This window comes from Oncorhynchus masou, chromosome 24 (assembly GCF_036934945.1).
Source record: "Oncorhynchus masou masou isolate Uvic2021 chromosome 24, UVic_Omas_1.1, whole genome shotgun sequence".
Lineage (NCBI taxonomy): Eukaryota > Metazoa > Chordata > Actinopteri > Salmoniformes > Salmonidae > Oncorhynchus > Oncorhynchus masou.
The window spans coordinates 86,949,802-86,971,240 of NC_088235.1; the positions used below are offsets into that span (position 1 = coordinate 86,949,802).

The following is a 21,439-nucleotide window of genomic DNA, read 5'->3' on the forward strand; positions in this document are numbered from 1 at the left end:
CCATGTAAGAAAGCTAACGTTTAAGTTATTGCTCAGAACATGAGAACATATGAAAGTTGGTGGTTCTTTTTAACATGAGACTTCAATATTCCAAGGTAAGAGGTTTTAGGTTATAGTTAATATAGTATTTATAGGACTATTTCTCTCTCTACCATTTTATATTTCCTACAGCTTTGACTATTGGATGTTCTTATAGGCACTTTAGTATTGCCAGTGTAACAGTATAGTTTCCGTCCCTCTCCTCGTTGTGTTCCTGGCTCGAACCAGGAACACAACAACAGCCACCCTCGAAGCAGCGTTACCCATGCAGAGCAAGGGGAATAACTACTCCAAGTCTCAGAGCGAGTGACGTTTGAAACGCTATTAGCGCGCACCCCGCTAACTAGCTAGCCATTTCACATCGGTTACACCAGCCATTAGGCTGATAGGCTTGAAGTCATTAACAGCGCTGTGCTTGCGAAGAGCTGCTGGCAAAACGCACGAAAGTGCTATTTGAATGAATGCTTACGAGCCTGCTGCTGCCTACCATCGCTCAGTCAGACTGGTCTATCAAATCATAGACTTAATTATAACATAACACACAGAAATACGAGCCTTTGGTCATTAATATGGTTGAATCCGGAAACTATCATTTACAAAACAAAACGTTTATTTCAGTGAAATACGTATCTGTTCGGTATTTTATCTAACGGGTGGCACAAGTCTAAATATTCCTGTTACATTGCACAACCTTCAATGTTCTGTCATAATTACGTAAACTTCTGGCAAATTAGTTCGCAATGAGCCAGACTGCCCAAACTGTTGCATATACCCTGACTCTGCGCGGAATGAACGCAAGAGAAGTGACACAATTTCACCTGGATAATATTGCCTGCCAACCTGGATTTCTTTTAGCTAAATATGCAGGTTTAAAAATCTACTTCTGTGTATTGATTTTAAGAAAGGCATTGGTGTTTATGGTTAGGTAGAGTCGTCCAACGATTGTGCTTTTTTTCTCAAATGCGCTTTTGTTAAATCATCCCCCAGCGTTGCATCGATTATATGCAACGCAGGACACGCTAAATAAACTATCATCAACCATGTGTAGTTATAACTAGTGATTATGATTGATTAAGTTTAATGCTAGCTAGCATCTTACCTTGGCTTCTACTGCATTCGCGTAACAGGCAGTCTCCTTGTGGAGTGCAACGAGAGGCAGGTGGTTATAGTGTTGGACTAGTTAACTGTACGGTGCAAGATTGGATCCCCCGAGCTGACAAGGTGAAAATCTGTCGTTCTGCCCCTGAACAAGGCAGTTAACCCACCGTTCCTAGGCCGTCATTGAAAATAAGAATGTGTTCTTAACTGACTTGCCTAGTTAAATAAAGGTCTAACATTTTCAAAATCGGCGGCCTAAAATACAGATTTCCGATTTATGAAAACTTGAAATCGGCCCTAATTAATCGGCCATTCCGATTAATCGGTCGACCTCTAGTTGAGTGTGATATTCATCCTTTTCTCTCTTTAGGCCAACCTGCTCTCGTCCCACCGCAGCCTGGTCCACAGGGTGGAGACCATCGCCCTGGGAGACAAACCCTGTGACCGAGGTGTAAATGTCACACTCTTTCTCTTCAACGACTGTCTCGAGGTAACGCCCACATCAATTAAATAATACCAAAAGTGCACGCCAGACGGGCTCAATGAAATACTGAACATATTTGAAAGGTGAAAAACCTACCATTTGAACTTTGGTCTTTCCCACATGCCACCTTATTGTGACATCGCTTTAAATTGTACAACTTTACAGTACACCTCAAATGCTCTCCAAGTTAACACCATCGCTCATTTTCACTATCTTGCCATACCAGCTACTCCCATTGTCGTCCTCTCACCCTCCGCCTCATTATGAAATATTTGGAATTTGAAATGCTTAAATGGAGATTGGAGGGGAAAAAAGTGAATTATTTATCGATGGGCGATATATCGTTGCTGACAGTTTCTTATCGCTCTCCTAATTAGTGAAGTGTTACATTAGTATGGGGGTGAGCAATCAAACCCAGAATGGGTGAGGCGTCCTGATTCAGAGGAGTCAGAGCGGCCTGGTAATGAGGATGGGGAGAGCAGGGGCTGCACTCTTGAATTATTCATTGATTAACTCCTCTGTATTCAGATCTCCACTCCTCTCTGCCCGATAGATATCACCCTGCCTTCATGGGACAGATGCAAACCTCCTCCCCGGCCCCCACACCGGCCATTGAAACGCATGCTAATGACTGGGACCTTTTGCCTTGTATAAGAGGCCCTATTGATTTGTCACAGCATAACCTCTTATCACCCCTCCCCCTGAGGGGACACATACTTCCCATATGAAGTATGTAGTAAAGATAAGTTTTTGTTATTTGTCAAAGATAATATTATAAAAATCACCAAAATAAAAGCTAGACAGGGACATTTTAAATTCTAAAAACAATGAATTCAGTAGTTGATTTCATGTTTGAGTAAAAAACAAATAATGGAAACATTTTAACAAACAGCGTGCAATTAGCTTTAAATGTGTCTTGACTTCATGGAGAAATGTGTAGAATTGCAAGAAATTGCCTTAACATTTAAAAAATCTCTCAACATCACCATGACAGGGGACTCTATAACAGTTTCTCAAATTCAGACTGGCCGACTGCAGCCATTGCCACACCCACCACCTCAGCCACTTTTTGATTCAGAATTTTTGTCTGTATTTGCAGATTGCCAGGAAGAGACATAAGGTGATCAGCACATTCAGGAGTCCTCTGGGCCAGACGCGGCCTGCAGCCCAACTCAAACACATCACCCTCATGCCTCTGTCCCAGATCAGGAGGGTCTTGGACCTGCAGGATACAGAGGGTGAGTGAGCCCCAGCTCCTGGCATGTTCTCTACGGAACTACGTAACAGACAGTGCTTAACCCCCTTGATACGATGTCCGCGCCCCCGCAGAAGTCTAATTAGCATAATAATAATAATAATAATATTAATAATAATACAAAACCTAAAAAATCGGTCAGTTAAAGCTATAGATGTTTTTTTGGATCTGCGGTGAAAGGTCAGAGCAAGAGCGGTGTTTGTCAGACTGAGATCTAAAATCGATCTTATCACAAAATCGTTTCACAAAAGTGTCCAAACTGGTTTGGCCTTCAAACTATTGTGACCCCTCCTTGGAAAGATGACTCACGTACACGTTGGTTGTTTTGCTCTCGGACGCCCACAGTTCTCACAAGACTCATCTGTAGGTCCCCCAGTATCAGTTGAAAAGATGTATGGAAGTACTGTATAAAGTGCGTTCTGAAAGTATTCAGATTTTTTCCACATTACGTTACAGCCTTATTATAAAATGTATCCTTTTTCTTTTTTATCTACCCCATAATGACAAATAAATTAAAAGTTTGCAAATGCATAAAAAATCTGCATCTATCTGCATGCAGTACCCCATAATGACAAAGCAAAAACACGTTTTTACAAATGTGCTAATTTATTACAAATACAAAACTGAAATATCACATTTACGTAAGTTTTCAGACACTTTACTCAGTACTTTGTTGAAGCACCTTTTTGGCAGCGATTTCAGTCTTGAGTCTTCTTGGGTATGATGCTTCAAGCTTGGCACACCTGTATTTGGGGAGTTTTTCCCCATTTTTCTCTGCAGATCATCTCAAGCTCTGTCAGGTTGAATGGGGAGTGTCGCTGCACAGCAATTTTCAGGTCTCCAGAGATGTTCAAGTCCGGGCTCTGGCTGTGTGTTTTAGATTCCTGTTGGAAGGTGAACCTTTTCCCAGTCAGGTCCTGAGTGCTCTGGACCACATGGTGTGATTTTTGCTCTGACATGCACTGTCAACTGTGGGACCTTTTTTATATAGACTGGTGTGCCTTTCCAAATAATGTCAAATCAATTGAATTTAGAAACACGTGGTAGAAACATCTCAAGGATGATCAATGGAAACAGGATGCACCTGAGCTCAATTTTGAATCTCATAGCAAAGGGTCTGATACTTATGTATATAAGGTATTTCAGTTTTGTATTTCATAATACATTTTCAGAAATTGTCATTATGGGATATTGTGTGCATATTGATTGATTGGGGGGGGGGGGGGTTTATTTAATATTTTTTTTAGAATAAGGCTGTAGCGTAACAAAAGGTGGGGAAGGGGTCTGAATGCTTTCCGACTGCACCGTATATGGAGACTGTTAATGCCAGAAATAAGGGGTTAAATACATGTCAAAATCATTGCAAATGTTCCCTGATCTTTCTTATCTCTCAGATTATAGGACAGACACTTCAGAACAAACTTCCTTTAGATCTTTTTTTTTGGGGGGGGTATTATCTGTTCCATGTAGTGAATATGTTATTCAATGTGTTTGTATGGGCTTATACTGTAGCACAAAGCCCCACCCCCCAAAAAAGATATACATGTACATCTCTCACAATTTCTAACAGATGCCTCAAGTCCTCAACGGGCAGCTTCATTAAATAGTACCTGCAAAACACCAGTCTCAACGTCAACAGTGAAGAGGCGACTCCACGATGCTGGTCTTCTAGGCAGAGTTCCTCTGTCCAGTGTCTGTTCTTTTGCCCATCTTAATATTTTTATTTGCCGGTCTGAGAGATGGCTTTTTCTTTTGCAACTCTGCCAAGGAAGGCCAGCATCCCCGAGTCGCCTCTTCACTGTTGACGTTGAGACTGGTGTTTTGCGGGTACTATTTAATGAAGCTGCCAGTTGAGGACTTGTGAGGCATCTGTTTCTCAAACTAGACACTCGAATGTACTTGTCCTCTTGCTCAGTTGTGCACCAGGGCTTCCCACTCCTCTCTCTATTCTGGCTAGAACCAGTTTGCGCTGTTCTGTGAAGGCAGTAGTACACAGCATTGTACGAGATCTTCAGTTTCATGGCAATTTCTCGCATGGAATAGCCTTCATTTACCAGAAGAAGAATAGAATGACGAGTTTCAGAAAGTTATTTGTTTCTGGCCATGTAGATATTCCATAAAAAATCAGCCGTTTCCAGCTACAATAGTCATTTACAACATTAACAATATCTACACTGTATTTTTTAATCAATTTGATATTTTAATGGACAAAGAATTAGCTTTTCTTTAAACAAGGACTTTTCCAAGTGACCCAAAACTTTTGAATGTGTGTGGATGGATATATGTATAGATAGCTACTTCATTTAGAATTGAGAGACAGAAGTTTATCCTTAGTGTGAACTTTTCCATATAGCTATAGCTTAGTAGTCAACTCAACGGACATTACAAAAAACACATTCGATTGCATGAGCCACATTGCTAACATAATTTGTATGAACATTCTACATTACCATGGAAATTATTGCATCACAATACCAGGCAGCCTTTGTGAGTGTACCAATGAGTTTACCAGTCAAATTGCAAGGGCTAGAGGTTCTAATTCGATTCATTGGGGGGGGGGTTGCCTAGTCATCCGAAGAAGACAACACTGCTTGTTTCAGCAAGGACCAAACAAAATTTCATCACGTTAAGAGTCCACGTTACCGCAGAAATGGATTTGACCGCACGAATGCCCGGCCGTCTCGTCTTAAGTCACCTTTTCGTTACACACAAAATAACCCGGTTATGACTGTTATTCCACAACCGTTGGTGGTTATATAATAATTGTGCCAGCCGTAATGTTGATACATAGAGATGCCCATCTACGTGTCTTAAAGAGAAATGGAAGAAATGTTTGGGCAGCTAGACTATTTTATACATTGAGTCGACCAAACCAGAAAGCTCAAATCTTTCTCCCTACCCCCCTCTCTCCCTTTCTCAGATTGCCATAATGCCTTTGCCCTGGTGGTGCGCCCGCCCACGGAGCAGGATAATCTTCTCTTCAGCTTCCAGCTGACCACTGAGGACACAATGAAGTCAACCTGGCTGAAGATGCTCTGTCGCCAGGTGGCCAATACCATCTGCAAGGCTGACGCGGTGAGAGATGCGAGAGACAGTGGTCCACTGAGTCGCTATAGGCCAGACGGGGCTGGGTGGGAGGGCTCCTGAGAACACAAGCTGCAACACATGCTGCCTGTCTGCTCGTCCTCTCACTAACACAGACAGACTGGCCGGAGGGACCAAGGCCTCCCTCACTAGTCTGGTGTCCTCATGTAGAACAGTGTCTGGACTCTGGAGGTTGAAGAGGACACAAATGCTATTATTTAATTATTTAGGCCACTTTTATCACACTTTAAAATTATATTGCGCAAGAGTCCTTTTTGGTCATTTTAATTATATTAGATTGTCCTCTGTGGTTAAACTGGAAGATGGATTAATGTAATTAGAAGTGGAATTGTATTTGAACTTTAACACTTCAGACATAGATGGGTTGGTTTCTCTCCTCCACAGGTCTTTTCACTGATGTAGTATTAGGGATTGATTGAGGAAGCTAGCTAGTAATTGGCTGCTACAGACAGACTTATGTTTACCATCATAATTAAAAACAGGCGTAATAAGCTTTGGCGGTGTGCCCGGGCTACTCCAGCTTTGAGTGAGGTGTCCACTAGGTGGCGATGTAAACCTCTACTATCACCTGTACTTGCTATCTTAATTGATTCACTGGCTCTACCCGCACCCTGAATACCAATGAGCTCTAGCTGCTTGCAAAAATGGACAACTGCTTCTCACTTTGCATTTTGACAGCGTTGCAGAATGGGCTGGATATTTATATTTGTTTCTATTTTAAACAGCAAGATCTAATTCAGTGCACTGAGCCTGACTCTGTCCAAGTGAGCACAAAGGATATGGACAGCACACTGAGTAAAGCCTCTAGAGTCATCAAAAAGACTTCAAAGAAGGTAAAATGGGCTCCGAATTAGCCCGTCTCACTACTGTATTCCACACAGGCCGTTGCTGGATATTAGACATGTTCACAGCTGCATGTTAGAATGAACTATTTTGAGTCAGATTTTGAGTGTTTGTGTGACTGTTTTTACACCCCAGGTAACGAGAGCCTTTTCCTTCACCAAAACACCCAAACGGGTGATCCAGAGAGCCTTCATGGCCAACAGCACCCCAAATGACAAGAGCCCTGGCCCTAGCTCCGAGAACATGAGCCGTGTGGGCAGCAGTGCCACCCTGTCTGTAAGTTCATCCATCCATCCCCACCCATCTACTTCCAAGTCCAGGCCTTGAACAAGGCTTGTCTAACCAAGTCAAGAGGCTAAAGGGGCATATTACAAGTCAGAAGGAGGTTAACAGGGCTATGGCAGAGGAAACATATGTAATTTACCACTTTGACATGGGCTGTCTAATTGCCTTGTTTCCCTCTGAAGATCCATTTACAGTGCTCTCCAAAGCATGGTGGTAAATGGGTTACACATTAGGAGTTTATGTCTAATGGTGAAATTGCTGTTCCTCCCGTGCAAGCCATTTTATTTTGACAATGGCTGCAGTTTTCACATGCCTGTTCTGAACTTTTAGACATTTCCTGTTCTTCTAACTGCGTTAGTGATGTCAGTCTTAATTTAAAAAAATCTTTGATTACCCCTTTATTTCTTTCCTTTTACTAAAACGGTAAAGATTAATCATACAACACTAAATATTTGAAGGAAGTAACTGCGCTCCAACTTGGCAATTAAAAAGGGATTTAAAGTGCACCTTGGTGCAGTGGTGGGATAAGTAGTCTGTCCTGTGAGTTCTCTCCCCCAAAACTCTGACCCCCCCCCATGCTCTGATTTGTGACTGTGTAGATGGCTCGCTCTACCTCCACATTCAACCTCAGTGGTTCCACCAAGAACTCTGCTGCTGCCGTGGTGCAGCGCTCGAACTCCCTGGACAACGCCCCCTGTCCCCGCCTCTGTGTTCCCGTCTGTATTCACACTCCTGATCCCACCCCTAGTCTACCCTGCCCTGAGGAGACCCCACCTAGACCCCAAACCACCCACACCATGCCTCCTTACACTACCAGCCCCCCTTCCTTGAGGATCCCGTCCAAAGGGAGGATTCCCCCTGGGGCTTGCAGGTACCTGCAGGTCCCCTACTCTGACCCCCGCAAGGCAGGCTGCCTGAGCCCCCGCAAAGAGACCCTCCTATAGGCGGCTGACTGACCTCAGACTGATGTGAGCATCACTACGCTGGCTTTAACTCACTGGGATAGGTGCTTTGGTGGTGGCTGTCTCACTGACTAACTCCTAATTCCTGGACTATGCTGGCACCAGGGCTCAAAATAAATACAAATATTGGTTGCACTGGTGCTCTTAACTTAAAGGTGCTACACAGGATTTTTGCTTTGTAGATTAAGAAAACATCCATAATATATCTGCAGTGATAGTGTTTCACAGTATTACTTACCCGCCAGTGTTGTGATTGGCTGTGATATTCCACTATTGATTTCTGCCGCTGGAGCAACATCTGTTGTCAAAATGTGAAAGCTGTTCTGACTTTTGGCTGTGTTATCTAATGGAAATCGCTCTCATTTCCTGGTTGCTAAAATTCTACACTGTAAACTCAATTTCAGTTTGTTAGAAAACAACCACTGAATAGTGTAGGGAATCATTGTACCATCCTAAATCGCTTTGAAATATATTTTCAATCAAATACTATTTTTACAGATGTTTGAAGCTGGTGGAGTAACTTTCGGTTTTGGTAGGTACAGCGATTTTAGATGGTACAATGATTCCCTACACTATTCGGTGCTTGTTTTCTCACATACAGTGCATTTGGAAAGTATTCAGACCCCTTCACTTTTCCACATTTTGTTACGTTATAGCCTTATCCTAAAATGTACTCAATTGTTTTCCCTCAATCTACACACAATACTACATAATGACAATTTTTTTTGCAAATGTATTGGATTTAAAACAGAAATATCATGTTTGCATAAGTATTCAGACTTTACTCAGCACTTTGTTAAAGCACCTTTGGAAGCTATTTCAGCCTTGAGTCTTCTTGAGTATGACACTACAAGCTTGGCACACCTGAATTTGGGGAGTTTCTTACATTCTCTGCAGATCATGTTAAGCTCTGTCAGGCTTGATGGAGAGGGTCTCTCCAGAGATTTTCGTTCTGGTTCAAGCCTGGGCTCTGGCTTGGCCACTCAAGGACATTCAGAGACTTGTCCCAAAGCCACTCATGCATTGTCTTGGCTGTGTGCTTAGTTGTTGTCCTTTGGAAGGTGAACCTTCGCCCCAGTCTTAGGTCCTGAGCGCTCTGGAGCAGGTTTTCATCAAAGATCTCTGTACTTTGCTCCGTTCATCTTTTCCTCGGTCCTGACCAGTTTCTCAGTCCCTGCAGCTATAAAGCATGATGCACTGTAGGGATGGTGCCAGCTTTCCTCCAGAAGTGATGCTTTGCAATCAGGCCAAAGAATTCAATCTTGGTTTCATCAGATCAGAGAACCTTGTTTCTTATGGTCTGAGGGTCCTTTAGGTGCCTTTTGGCATACTCCAAGCGGGCTGTCACAATTCTTATTTAATTTTAAAGGTAATCTTGTTAATCCCACCAAAGTGTCCGATTTCAAATATGCTTTTCAGCAAAAGCACTACAACGATTGTTAGGTCTCCACCAAACCACAATAAGCACAGCCATTTTCCAGCAAAATATAGCGAAAATTTAAGGTTAGTGATTTTTTTACTTTTTTTTACCAAGTCAGTTAAGAACAAATTCTTATTTTCAATGACGGCCTAGGAACAGTGGGTTAACTGCCTGTTCAGGGGCAGAATAACAGATTTGTACCTTGTCAGCTCGGGGATTTGAACTTGCAACCTTTCGGTTACTTGTCCAATGCTCTAACCACTAGGCTACCCTGCCGCCCCAGATGACACTCATAGGATTTCATGTTACACATTACATGCATGTTTTGTTTGATAAAGTTCATATTTATATAAAAAAAAATCGGAGTTTACATTGGCGTATTAGATTCACTAGTTCCAAAAACATCAAGTGATTTTGCATAGCCACATGGTTTCAACAGAAATACTCATCATAAATGTAGATGAGCGCCAAGTTATACACATGGAATTATAGATATACTTCTCCTTAATGCAACCGCTGTGTCAGATTTTAAAAATAGTTTACGGAAAAAGCAACCCATGCAATAATCTGAGACGGAGCTCAGAACAGTAGCCAAATTAGCCGCCATGTTGGAGTCAACAGAAACCAGAAAATACATGATAAATGTTTCCTTACCTTTGATGAATTTCATCAGAATGCAGTCCTAGGAATCCCAAGGCCACAATAAATGCTTGATTTGTTCGAAAATATCCGTTATTTATGTCCAATTAGCTACTTTGGTTAGCGCGTTTGGTAAACAGTTCCGTAACAGTCAGTAGAAACATGCCGAATGATGTACTGAATCAATCTTTAGAATGTTTACATATATCTTGAATAACATTCCAACCGGAGAATTAGAATGACTTCAGATGACCGGTGGAATGCAGGTCCATCCCCTGTGAACGCACATAGTGAAAGCATGTTCAACTCGTGGCAGCGGTGACTATTTCCTGTCTCATTCGACCCCCCCCCCTTCACATCAAAGTTCTATTGACATCTAGTGGAAGGCATAGGAAGTGAAAACTCATCCATATCTCGCTGTAATTTCAATGAGAGCTTGGTTGAAAATCTGCTACCCCCAGAAAAAATCCAAACAGGAAGTTGAATTTCTCAAGTTTTTGCCTGCAATATGAGTTATGTTATACTCAGACATAATTCAAACCGTTTTAGAAACTTCAGTGTTTTCTAGCCAATACTAATAATAATATGCATATATTAGCAACTGAGACTGAGGAGTTGGCCGTTTACAATGGGCACCTTTTCATCCAAGCTACTCAATACTGCTCCTGCAGACATAAAAAGTTTAAAAAGACTAATAAAAAGGCACACCAAAATGAGAGCCTACATTGGGCCTAGTACCAGTCTCTTTAGCTTATTTTAGTCAATTTGTAAAACAACATTTAAGAAAGTACCACATACCTAAATATTTATTTTCAACATTGCATTCTCACAAGTTCTGTTGTCGTGCTTTCCTCATGCCCCTTTTCATGATGGTGCTAGCAGCCATGTGAGTGGGTGCTAGTTGGCTACTGACTGGAACATAAAGCTAACCAAGACTAACAGACTATACAGCTACAAGTAGTGAGTGGCGTTAAACTGACTATACTAAACAAATGTAATGTTTCACCTCTGAAATGTTTTCCACACATATGCAGTAGCTAGGTGTAGCTTACACCAAGGCCCTTCTCCCACGTTTGCTCAGTCACCACATTTCCCACCCTCCCATTTCGTGGGACCATTGGGAACCGTAGGTCGGGATTGAACAACACATCAGTTATTCCTCATGTTTTGTTATACAAACAAACTGTTGCTTAGCAACAATATAACAATGTGTTCTGTGGAGAGGAAAAGAGGTGATAGAGTATCAATATTTGCATAATCGTTTTGATTTGAGGATAGTTGTGAGGGTATTGAATCAGGATAAAATCTTCTGTTCTCCTTGATCTCATTAATAACAGATGGCAGTAAATTGTAGATGGCAGAAAGGCCAGTCTTTGGCACATGACATGGAGTACAGGGAGTAAAATGTTTGCTAAAGAGACTGGTACCTAAGCTACATTGGACCTATATGCATCTTGCTTACTTTTGAAGCACACCCCCTGAAGACATCACTTTTCCTTTCCTTCTGTGCCACCAAATGTTTGCATATACTGGAGAAGTTATCAGGTTGTTAGTAGGGCTGAATGATATGGGTAACAACAACAAAAAATCTACCAAATATAGTGATTTGACTTGCGATATAGATCAAAACACTTGGGTGAATTTGTTGGAATCATAGAAATATAATTATTATGCATCATATTATGCAATGCATTTAGCTATCCAGCTAGCGATAAACATTAGAGATTCGCATTATTTGAGGCTCATGCCAGCTTTCTTAGTTTAACTTGTGCTTTGCAGAGCGCAAGATACACGAACTAGTAGTGTAATAGAGAGAACATGTGGATCCATATTTAGAAGCAGCCTCGGAAGCAGCATTGCCCTTGTTTTTTAAGAATATATTGAGTGCATAAATTGACAGCATGCTGAAAAAATAAACAGCTCTGGAGAAACTGCTGCCTGCATGAGTGACGGGGCGGGGCTTGTGTCTGGCCTGGGAACTGGAAGCAAGCAGCCGCTGGAGGGAGAGGACTGGCACTCAGAAGCTGCAGTAAAGCAAAGCCTATTAATCATAACAATTATCTAGGTTTGTTTTTTTTTGTTTTGTTCAGCCGGTCTTGTTTGAGCAGTGTAGCGAAGTATTGCTGCTAAATATGGTTTTGTATTGGATTTTTTTTTTTTGCCGCAATGGTTCTCAAATAAAACTCCAGGTTGCACATGCGGCCTTTAGAGCCCTGGGTGGCACTCACTCCCCTGCTTTCTGTGGGCTGTCTGCTGCACACCTCACTCACTCAGTTCCTCTAACATCCGCCTGAAGCACCGGGCAGACGCTCACTCAAGCTTTTACATAAACCCCCTCAATCAGTTTTGGAATAAGGAGGGATGTATTTTTACAGCAGTCACGGCAGCGGATGATTTGGTTATGATATATGTCCTCCAAAGCAGTAAATGTTGTGGTGACAGTTATTTAATCATTCTCCCACTAATTTAATCCAATAAAGCCAACATCTGTGTGCCACATGATGCTTGAGTGTTTGGATGGAGACTCCAGACCTTTTGGCAATCCATCACTGGGCATTTGTGAAACCCTGGCACTGACTTCATGTCTGTCTTGAATGGTCTGGTCATTGCTTTTTCACCACTATTGATCCCAGGTCCCAAATTAAACCATAATGTCACCTCAAATCTCATTAACATGACTAGGCCCTGTTGAAGTGAAATTGTGTGGTGGTTATAGCAACAAGCACGCAATGAGGTGCTGGTGCATAAATTGGGTTGCTATTCAGGCAGGCCTTTCCTTTCACCCAGGCATTAGCCAGCAGCAGCCTTACTGAAGGGAGTATACATGACACGTACCTGTTTACGCTCCTACCTTTAACACTCGTGTCTCCATAGGGCAGCCTCTTAATTAGTCAAATATGTATGCATTTTAACAGACAGACTCTGTGCTTCCCCAGAAAACACCCTGCTTTTATGCAGCACCTTTCATGTTCAAGTTGCTGCGGTAACATATAAGTACTCAAGGTTCCTTTTCAATATATCTGATTCATCCACAGTAATGAGCAGAGAGAGAACAGCATCTTTACAACATGACAAAATGTTGTGAATGGTTTAAACGCTTGTTTTGCAAGTTGGGCAGAGAACAGTAATATTCTATTGGCGTTGCTCTATTAGTTCAATGCCAACATTTGGCTGGGAAGGCTGAATGTAAAAGTAATTAAATGAGACTGGTGCATATAAAACGACCTTGTATCCTTCACTAAGCACTTCCCACAAGATTGCTTCTGCGGCCCACATGACAATCCCTCTTCGCGTCGAGGCTTTTAAACTGTCCTCCAGAAGTCCCAGCGGATACTTGTGATCAAAAAGCCCTCGTATAGAAGAACTTAAGTAAACACTCAAGTAACTCACTGTCTTTAAACTAACACTCCTGGGGTCATTTCTGTTTTGGAACACAATCAATTTCCTAATTTAATCGATGTCCCTGTTCTGTTCCCTCCAGGCGATGCACTCTCCCTCCATGGTCAACCTGCCATCCATGTTTGAGAGGAAGTACCACACGTTCAGTCGCTCCACAACCCACCTGTTCTGATTGACTCAGAGGGGATAAACCCAGCACGCTCTTCTGCACCGTGCACCCCTCACTGTAATTCAATTAGCTCACCTTTCTGCAATGGTACTGCTGATTGGCAGGTTCTGTAAGTGTTTTAATTAACACAAGTTCCGGCAGATATTGTCCGACTTGGAAAATGAAGGATGTGTATACCCTTGTATTTAGTGTTTACTTGCAATCTTACAAGTTGGCTTCGTGTGTTAGACATTTTGACATATGTAATAAACAGCCACATATATAGAGAAGATATTCACTGACATTTTATATAGTTTTGTCGTAGAGGTATATAATTCACTGAATGATTAACCAATGAAACTATTTCTTTGTTTTATGGGAACAAGCCTGTTGGTTTCACTTACTGTAGTTTCCAGCTTTTATAAAGCTCTTGAAATGTTTTTACTTTTTATACAAATGATCAGGAATAGTGGAACAAAAGCAAACATAAGCTGTAAGTCTGTCTGTTTGCTGTAGTTTTTAGGTGATTTATTTTGTTGTCAAGTGGTTGTTTTTGTTCAGAAGGGACTGGGAATGATGCTGCAGTACATATTTATTCTTCATAATCATTTTATAAATAGTCTATAAAAAGTATTTTTCTCTCTTGCTATTAATGTGTAAATGTGCCTCTATCCTGTTTGTCTGTCCATTATCGGTACTGTATCATCTTCCAATGTATCTGTATCCAACGCACTTACACATGTACATGATCCAACTTTAAGCTTATTTCTAGTGGGTTTTTTCAGTTATAGGGTGTTCATTACTTTTGTCAACAGATGAATTAAAAAACTAAATAAGCACCCCCCCCCCCCATCCCCATTCATCTGTATTGAATAGTGGCTATTATTATACAGTCACTTATGGTTTGGAATTGAATTATTTTAATAAAATCCCTTGTATTGAATTATGTTTTTGGGATGTTTTTTGGGGGAGGTTTACATTATTTTTAAACAACAATGTGTATCTGCACTTCACCCATCTACCTATTCAGTTACTTTCTCATTCATTATGTCCTTGGTGTATTATCCTCCTTCAATACTTGGAGGGATGTGAAAATCTGAACCTTGTTCAGTAGGGAGAACAAGTATTTGATACACTGCCAATTTTGCAGGTTTTCCTACTTTACAAAGCATGTAGAGGTCTGTATTTTTTTAATCGTAGGTACACTTCAACTGTGAGAGACAGAATCTAAAACAAAAATCCAGAAAATCTCACTGATTTTTAAGTAATTAATTTGCATTTTATTGCATGACATAAGTATTTGATAACCTACCAACCAGTAAGAATTCCACTCATTATCTGTATTAACTGCACCTGTTTGAACTCATTACCTGTAAAAAAGACACCTGTCCACACACAATCAAACAGACTCCAACCTCTCCACAATGGCCAAGACCAGAGAGCTGTGTAAGGACATCAGGGGTAACATTGTAGACCTGCACAAGGCTGGGATGGGCTACAGGACAATAGGCAAGCAGCTTGGTGAGAAGGCAACTGTTGGTGCAATTATTAGAAAATGGAAGAAGTTCAAGATGACGGTCAATCACCCTCAGTCTGGGGCTCCATGCAAGATCTCACCTCGTAGGGCATCAATAATCATGAGGAAGGTGAGGGATCAGCCCAGAACTACACGGCAGGACCTGGTCAATGACCTGAAGAGAGCTGGGACCACAGTCTCAAAGAAAACCATTAGTAACACACTACGCCGTTATGGATTAAAATCCTGCAGCGCACGCAAGGTCCCCCTGCTCAAGCTAGCGCATGTCCAGGCCCGTCTGAAGTTTGCCAATGACCATCTGGATGATCCAGAGGAGGAGTGGGAGAAGGTCATGTTGTCTGATGAGACAAAAATAGAGCTTTTTGGTCTTAGCTCCACTCGCTGTGTTTGGAGGAAGAAGAAGGATGAGTACAACCCCAAGAACACCATCCCAACTGTGAAGCATGGAGGTGGAAACATCATTCTTTGGGGATGCTTTTCTGCAAAGGGGACAAGACGAGTGCATCGTATTGAGGGGAGGATGGATGGGGCCATGGATTGCGAGATCTTGGCCAACAACCTCCTTCCCTTAGTAAGAGCATTGAAGATGAGTCGTGGCTGGGTCTTCCAGCATGACAACGACACAAAACACACAGCCAGGGCAACTAAGGAGTGGCTCCGTAAGAAGCATCTCAAGGTCCTGGAGTGGCCTAGCCAGTCTCCAGACCTGAACCCAATAGAAAATCTTTGAAGGGAGCTGAAAGTCCGTATTGCCCAGCAACAGCCCCGAAACCTGAAGGATCTGGAGGTCTGTATGGAGGAGTGGGCCAAAATCCCTGCTGCAGTGTGTGCAAACCTGGTCAAGAACTACAGGAAATGTATGATCTGATTAAGTTATGCTTTTCTGATGTATCAAATAGTTATGTCATGCAATAAAATGCAAATTAATTACTTAAAAATCATGTGATTTTCTGGATTTTTGTTTTAGACTCTGTCTCTTTCAGTTGCAAAATCGGCAGTGTATCAAATACTTGTTCTCCCCACTGTAGGCTGTGGAGTTCTGCAAAGAAATTACCAAGAAGCAATAAATGGCTGCCTGAAATTAAGTATTGATTTGGAAACTGTTAACTGGATGCCATTTGCTTGCCTTAAGCATCCTTTGACCACTGTTTTGATGTGTTGTTCAAAATAGCCCACTCTAAAGTGAGACAAGGCAGCAATGTTCATTGTCTCAATTTGAGCAAGAAATGTACATTACTGGTCAAAGCAAGCAGTCTATGAGCTATCATGTATAAAGCAATACATGTGATAACTTCCTTATTTGGCACTTTTTGCTACAGCTACTGGCCTATTGAGGTTCAGGTAACTCACTTGAAAGGTGTCTTTTTAATATCCCCTAAATGTTTGCCATTTCTACATTTGTATTCATGGCACTAAAGCTCAGTATAGCGCACACATCCTCCCCATCCAGTCTGTTCAAAGGGCCAGACGATAAGCAGCCTCCTGGATAGTCAGCCAAAGCTAGAGCCCAGAGGCAAAGGGAGACCAGGGAATACCACAGTGAAAAGGCACCCATTAGAGGACACACTCTTTTCATATTTGCCTTTCCTCCACTTCAAAGCAGATCTGTCAGGCCAGTTAAAGGGGAACTGCACACTGATTTGGCCTCCTTTTTTTGGCTTGCTCTTCAAGAAAAACTGGCAGTTGTGACAGAAGCCAAATGTGAGTTGGCTTGAGGGTGTGGTTTGATGTGGGTGTGTCTTGGTGGCAAGGACACACCCATCTGTCAGAAACTTGCCTGCAGCAGTTTCCTCCCACTCAATCACAATAAACCTACAGGTTGAGTTAAATAACTACAGGCAGAGATGTATGGTGAGATGCCGAAGGAAGCTTTGAACTTTCAAATGCAGTAACAGGTACATGTAGAATAAACAAACCTTTACATAATACCATAGAAGCAGTGTTCTGCCAATATAAAAATGTGTACCTTTCATTGTCATTCCCAGCTGAAACAGACACTTTGCATCGGCATTTTGTCTTTTTCGTAATGGCAAACGTCAGTCATACCGGGGTTTCCCGAACCTGTACCAGATTTGATTACCAATGGCAGTTAGGATAGGTAATATCTAAAACACAAACAGGTAATATGTTGAAGTTCGAACAGGTCAGATAATACCTACCCAATTATGGTCTCCCCATCAAATGACTGAGGCTGGTGTCTGGCAAAAGCATCTACAGTCCTCTTCATCTGTACAAACAGGCAGAGTTCATCAGTGACACAAATACTGGCCATTTTTGCTGTACTATATTATTAATAATCATTTTCAGTCCCACATTGTGGATGTGTTGAGTGCCAGGTCTCTCTCCATTCAGAGACGTCAGTATCAAGTCTGTCTGTCAGTCATGACTCATTCACATAATCTTGCATGTCTCCAAGTGCTGGCTCCATAGATGCATCTGTGAACACATACAGTCACTGTTCTATTACCAATTGCACATAGAATAGGTGATATCTGACAAACATATATTATGTTGAAGTTTAAACAGGTCAGACTAAACCTAACTAATTCTGGTCTCCCCATCGACGACCATTGGTGAGCAGGCAAGAGGTGAGACTGGAGGTAAGGTCTTTACCAGAATCCCATTGATGGGCATGGTAGCGTAGATCAGTTCCTGGCCCCTCTTCAAAGATACTGGTCAGTCAAAAGAAATTGAAATTGAAAAATAAAAAAAATAAAACACACACACAGATTACATTAACAATGGTGGTTATGATTAGCCTGGTGGAACCAACTTGATTGCTGCATTCACCTTTCTATTACACTTCAGATATCATATGTGCTTCCACCAGGCTAGGTTATGAAGGTAAATTGGGACAAAACTCAAAACTGTTTTGACCTTTGACCAGGTCAAATGTCACCAAGCTGATTCAAGTTTCCTCTCTGTTCCATTTATAGGAATTCTCACAGCAAGTGCATGTCTACGTGATACTGAGGGTCACCTTGCTGGACTTCTCTATGTTCGGTTGCAAACGGGACATCTCTCGAACAACTGCAACAGGCAATCCTCATAAACAATGTACTTCATCTTATGAGCTGGCATTGACTGGGAGGGCCTGTGACAGGGTGATATAGGTTTATGAAGCCATCTGTCACCAGGGCAGTAACTTGGTCAAGCTAATTCTAGGTTGTCACTAGTTACCACAGCCATAAAGTCATATAGGCTGCCCATTTCTACAACTTCTCTTCTTAATATGTGATTTTAAACCTAACCTTAACCACACTGCTAACCTTATGCCTAACCCCAACCTTAAATTAAGACCAAAAAACAAATGTTTGTTTTCATGAATTTTTACGATAGACAATTTTGACTTGTGGCTGTGGTAACTGGTTGAAACCATAATTATATGCTTTGACTGTAGCTCCAGATTGGACTATATTCAGGCCGGTAACGCTATTGTGGAATCAGACATGAGTTAGCTACCACCGTAGCTGCATCCATCATTTTGGTTTTGCCCTATACCAGCACTCTCTAACCCTGTTTCTGGAGTGCTACCCTCCTCTAGGTTTTCAATCCAACCCCAGTTGTAACTACTAGATTCAGTTTATCAACAAGCTAATTATTAGAATCCGGTGCGCTGGATTAGGGTTGGAGTGAAAACCTACAGGTCAGCCTGGTCTCATAGACTAGACGAAGTAAATGTAAATTTGAGATAGATGTTACAGAAGGTTACTTAAGGCGAAAACTAATGTCTAGCAACCCGAAGGTTTAGTATTTGAATCTCATCATGGACAATTTGAACTAATTAGCAACTTTTCAAACAACTTACTACTTTTTAGATACTTTGCAACTACTTAGCATGTTAGCTAACTCTTCCCTTAACCCTAACCTTACTAACCCTTCTCCTTACTCTTGAGCCTAACTTTGACCCTAACTCCTAATAGATAACTTTAACCACCTAGCTAACGTGAGCCACAACAAATTGGAATTCGTAACATATTGTACATTTTGCACCTTCGTAACATATTGTACATTTTGCAAATTCAAAACATATTGTAGGTTTTGCAAGTTCGGAACATATCATACAAATTGTATTTCGTAACATATCATAAGAAATGGGTTATGGACATCCACAAATTAATACATACAATATGAAATGTAACATCATACTAAATTGAGTATCTTGGAGTTACAGTACATACAGAATAATATGAAATGCTCTGAGACCAGGTTGTTCAGGATGGTAGCTCTCCAGGAACACGATTGGAGAGATTTCTATAACTAACACAAGAATCTGTTGTTTCCAATGTGAGCAACTGAATCATAGTGGGCAGAACAAGAAAGGAGGTGGGCAGAGCCAAGAACACGCTTGTGAGATCTTTGTCACGCGGAGCAGAACAGGTGAACCCAAGAGCCATCTCAGACAAAGAGACCGGGATGAGGTAACCAAGGTATTTATTGAAACACAGGGAGAAGATGGGGTGCAGGCCAGGGGAAGCTTGGGGTGTTGCAGGAAGCCAGGTGCGGAAGCTGAGGCTGGAGCGAGGGGAGTTGGGACTGGGCAAGCAGGTCCAGAGAGGAATCCAAGGATGCAGTGGAGTGGAGGGTCCAGGACAGAGTAGCAGGACTGACAAGACATGGGACTGGAGACAGGGGCCAAAGTCAGAGCAGGAAGAACTGTAGCGGAGAGGAAAACAGCGTCAGGCAAGGGAAAACAGGAATAAAACGAAAATAGGATCTAAGCAGGAACAAACAGCTAAAAACCGCAGACTGACTGAGCAGAGGTTACGATCAGTTTGGAAGTGGCAGGGCTGAGTATCTATAGAGGTCTTGATTATTGAACAGGTTGCAGCTGGTGGGGATCTGCTCTGCCTCCAGCACACCTGAATTTATTTATTTATCCCAGGAATTAAGTTATTATATCAAAATCTGCCCATCTGCAAAACAAAAAAAAGTGTTTCTAAATATTTGCTAGCTAGCATTTATGAGGCTAGCAAACACATTTCTCACACGCTAGGAATGTATTTCCTCCAACTTTTTAATCAAAAGGTGGGGTGAGCCTGATGTTCTGCATGTCACGTCTTATGTCCAAAACATGGGAAAAGGGGAGAGAAAGTCTAAATTTCAATGCATCTACAAATGCAATGTTTCACACAATATCGTATTATATTTGATGAGTTACTGACATGTTCGTCCACAGGCTCGATGTGCTCGCGCTCTGATCACACCGCCACAGGATGTCCATGCACCAGATCGTCTGAGAGATGCACTCCTGTTGGACTGGAAAACAAAGAGACATTTGGTGGTGTTTCTTTTTCAATGCTGTATCAACATCTTTATCTGGACAGAAAATGCATTGTTTAACATAACACAAACCCACCTTGGACAATGTGACAAGTGGTTCCTCAACACCTCAACACCTCAACACCCAATCCTTGTGCCTCATTGTTTGTTCTTGTTTCCCAATCAACAGCTACTTCTCTGATGAGTGGGTCATGGAGGTTTACAAGTGCACAGCAAGTCTGCACCAGCCCATTACTATAACAACACAGGTAAGGTGGGATGAATCTCAGGATTTTGAAATCTTTTAGTCAAGCATTTGCCATTTCAACATGAATCCTGTTTCTCACTATGTCTTTTGTGAGATGTATTTCACTCTCTGTGAATCTTCCGCGGTTCAGGAATGGAGGAATGTTCAGAGTGACTCCTGCAGGCATTAAGCTCTGGATCAAGAAGCCTCTGTCTGTCAAAATCATGTCTCCAGACGTGAAGATCTTCTAAAACCCTGACTTCTGGACAATGGCTTTGTCCGACACAGATCCTGGATACAGATCACAGCAGTATGTTATCACCGCATTAGGTACAACTCTCTGGAGTAGCTTGAAGTAATACATTAAACTGTACACATAGTAGGTTTGCTTCTGCAGATCCATCGGACTTGGAATAGCAACTTCTATATCAGTACAGTCAATGACTATCCTGAAGTTTCTGCTGGGACCCTGAAAAGATGCAGGAAACCATGTTTGGTTCACCTCCTGACTTGGAACAGTCTTCACGATGCTCATGAAAAAAAGATTGAGGATCACGATAATGAAAGTGATTGTAACAGTGATTGTACTACAATGGAATAGTTGAGCCAGGTGCAAGTTGGTGTAGCTGTGACGCAACTTCATAAGCACCATATACACTTGATCCTCATATGACAGCATCTCAACCCTCCACTTGGTAAAGTAGACAACGCAGTCC

The 21,439-nt window shown here is 41.9% G+C and overlaps 1 protein-coding gene across 3 annotated transcripts in view; it reads left to right on the plus strand.

Annotated features, from left to right (window-relative positions):
• Window positions 1–14,614, plus strand: part of ect2 (epithelial cell transforming 2) — a 35,082-nt gene extending 20,468 nt beyond the window's left edge. For 2 of the 3 annotated variants that reach the window (XM_064935433.1, XM_064935434.1), the window contains 6 exons: window positions 1,508–1,627; window positions 2,721–2,859; window positions 5,797–5,951; window positions 6,707–6,814; window positions 6,960–7,100; window positions 13,612–14,614. In XM_064935433.1, the coding sequence (XP_064791505.1) occupies window positions 1,508–1,627; window positions 2,721–2,859; window positions 5,797–5,951; window positions 6,707–6,814; window positions 6,960–7,100; window positions 13,612–13,701 (753 nt within the window). In that variant the 3' untranslated portion in view covers window positions 13,702–14,614. Of the gene's footprint in view, window positions 1–1,507; window positions 1,628–2,720; window positions 2,860–5,796; window positions 5,952–6,706; window positions 6,815–6,959; window positions 7,101–7,708; window positions 8,468–13,611 lie in introns of those variants that run through there. The other variant, XM_064935435.1, reaches the window with a different exon arrangement.
• The last annotated feature ends 6,825 nt before the right edge of the window (window positions 14,615–21,439 follow it).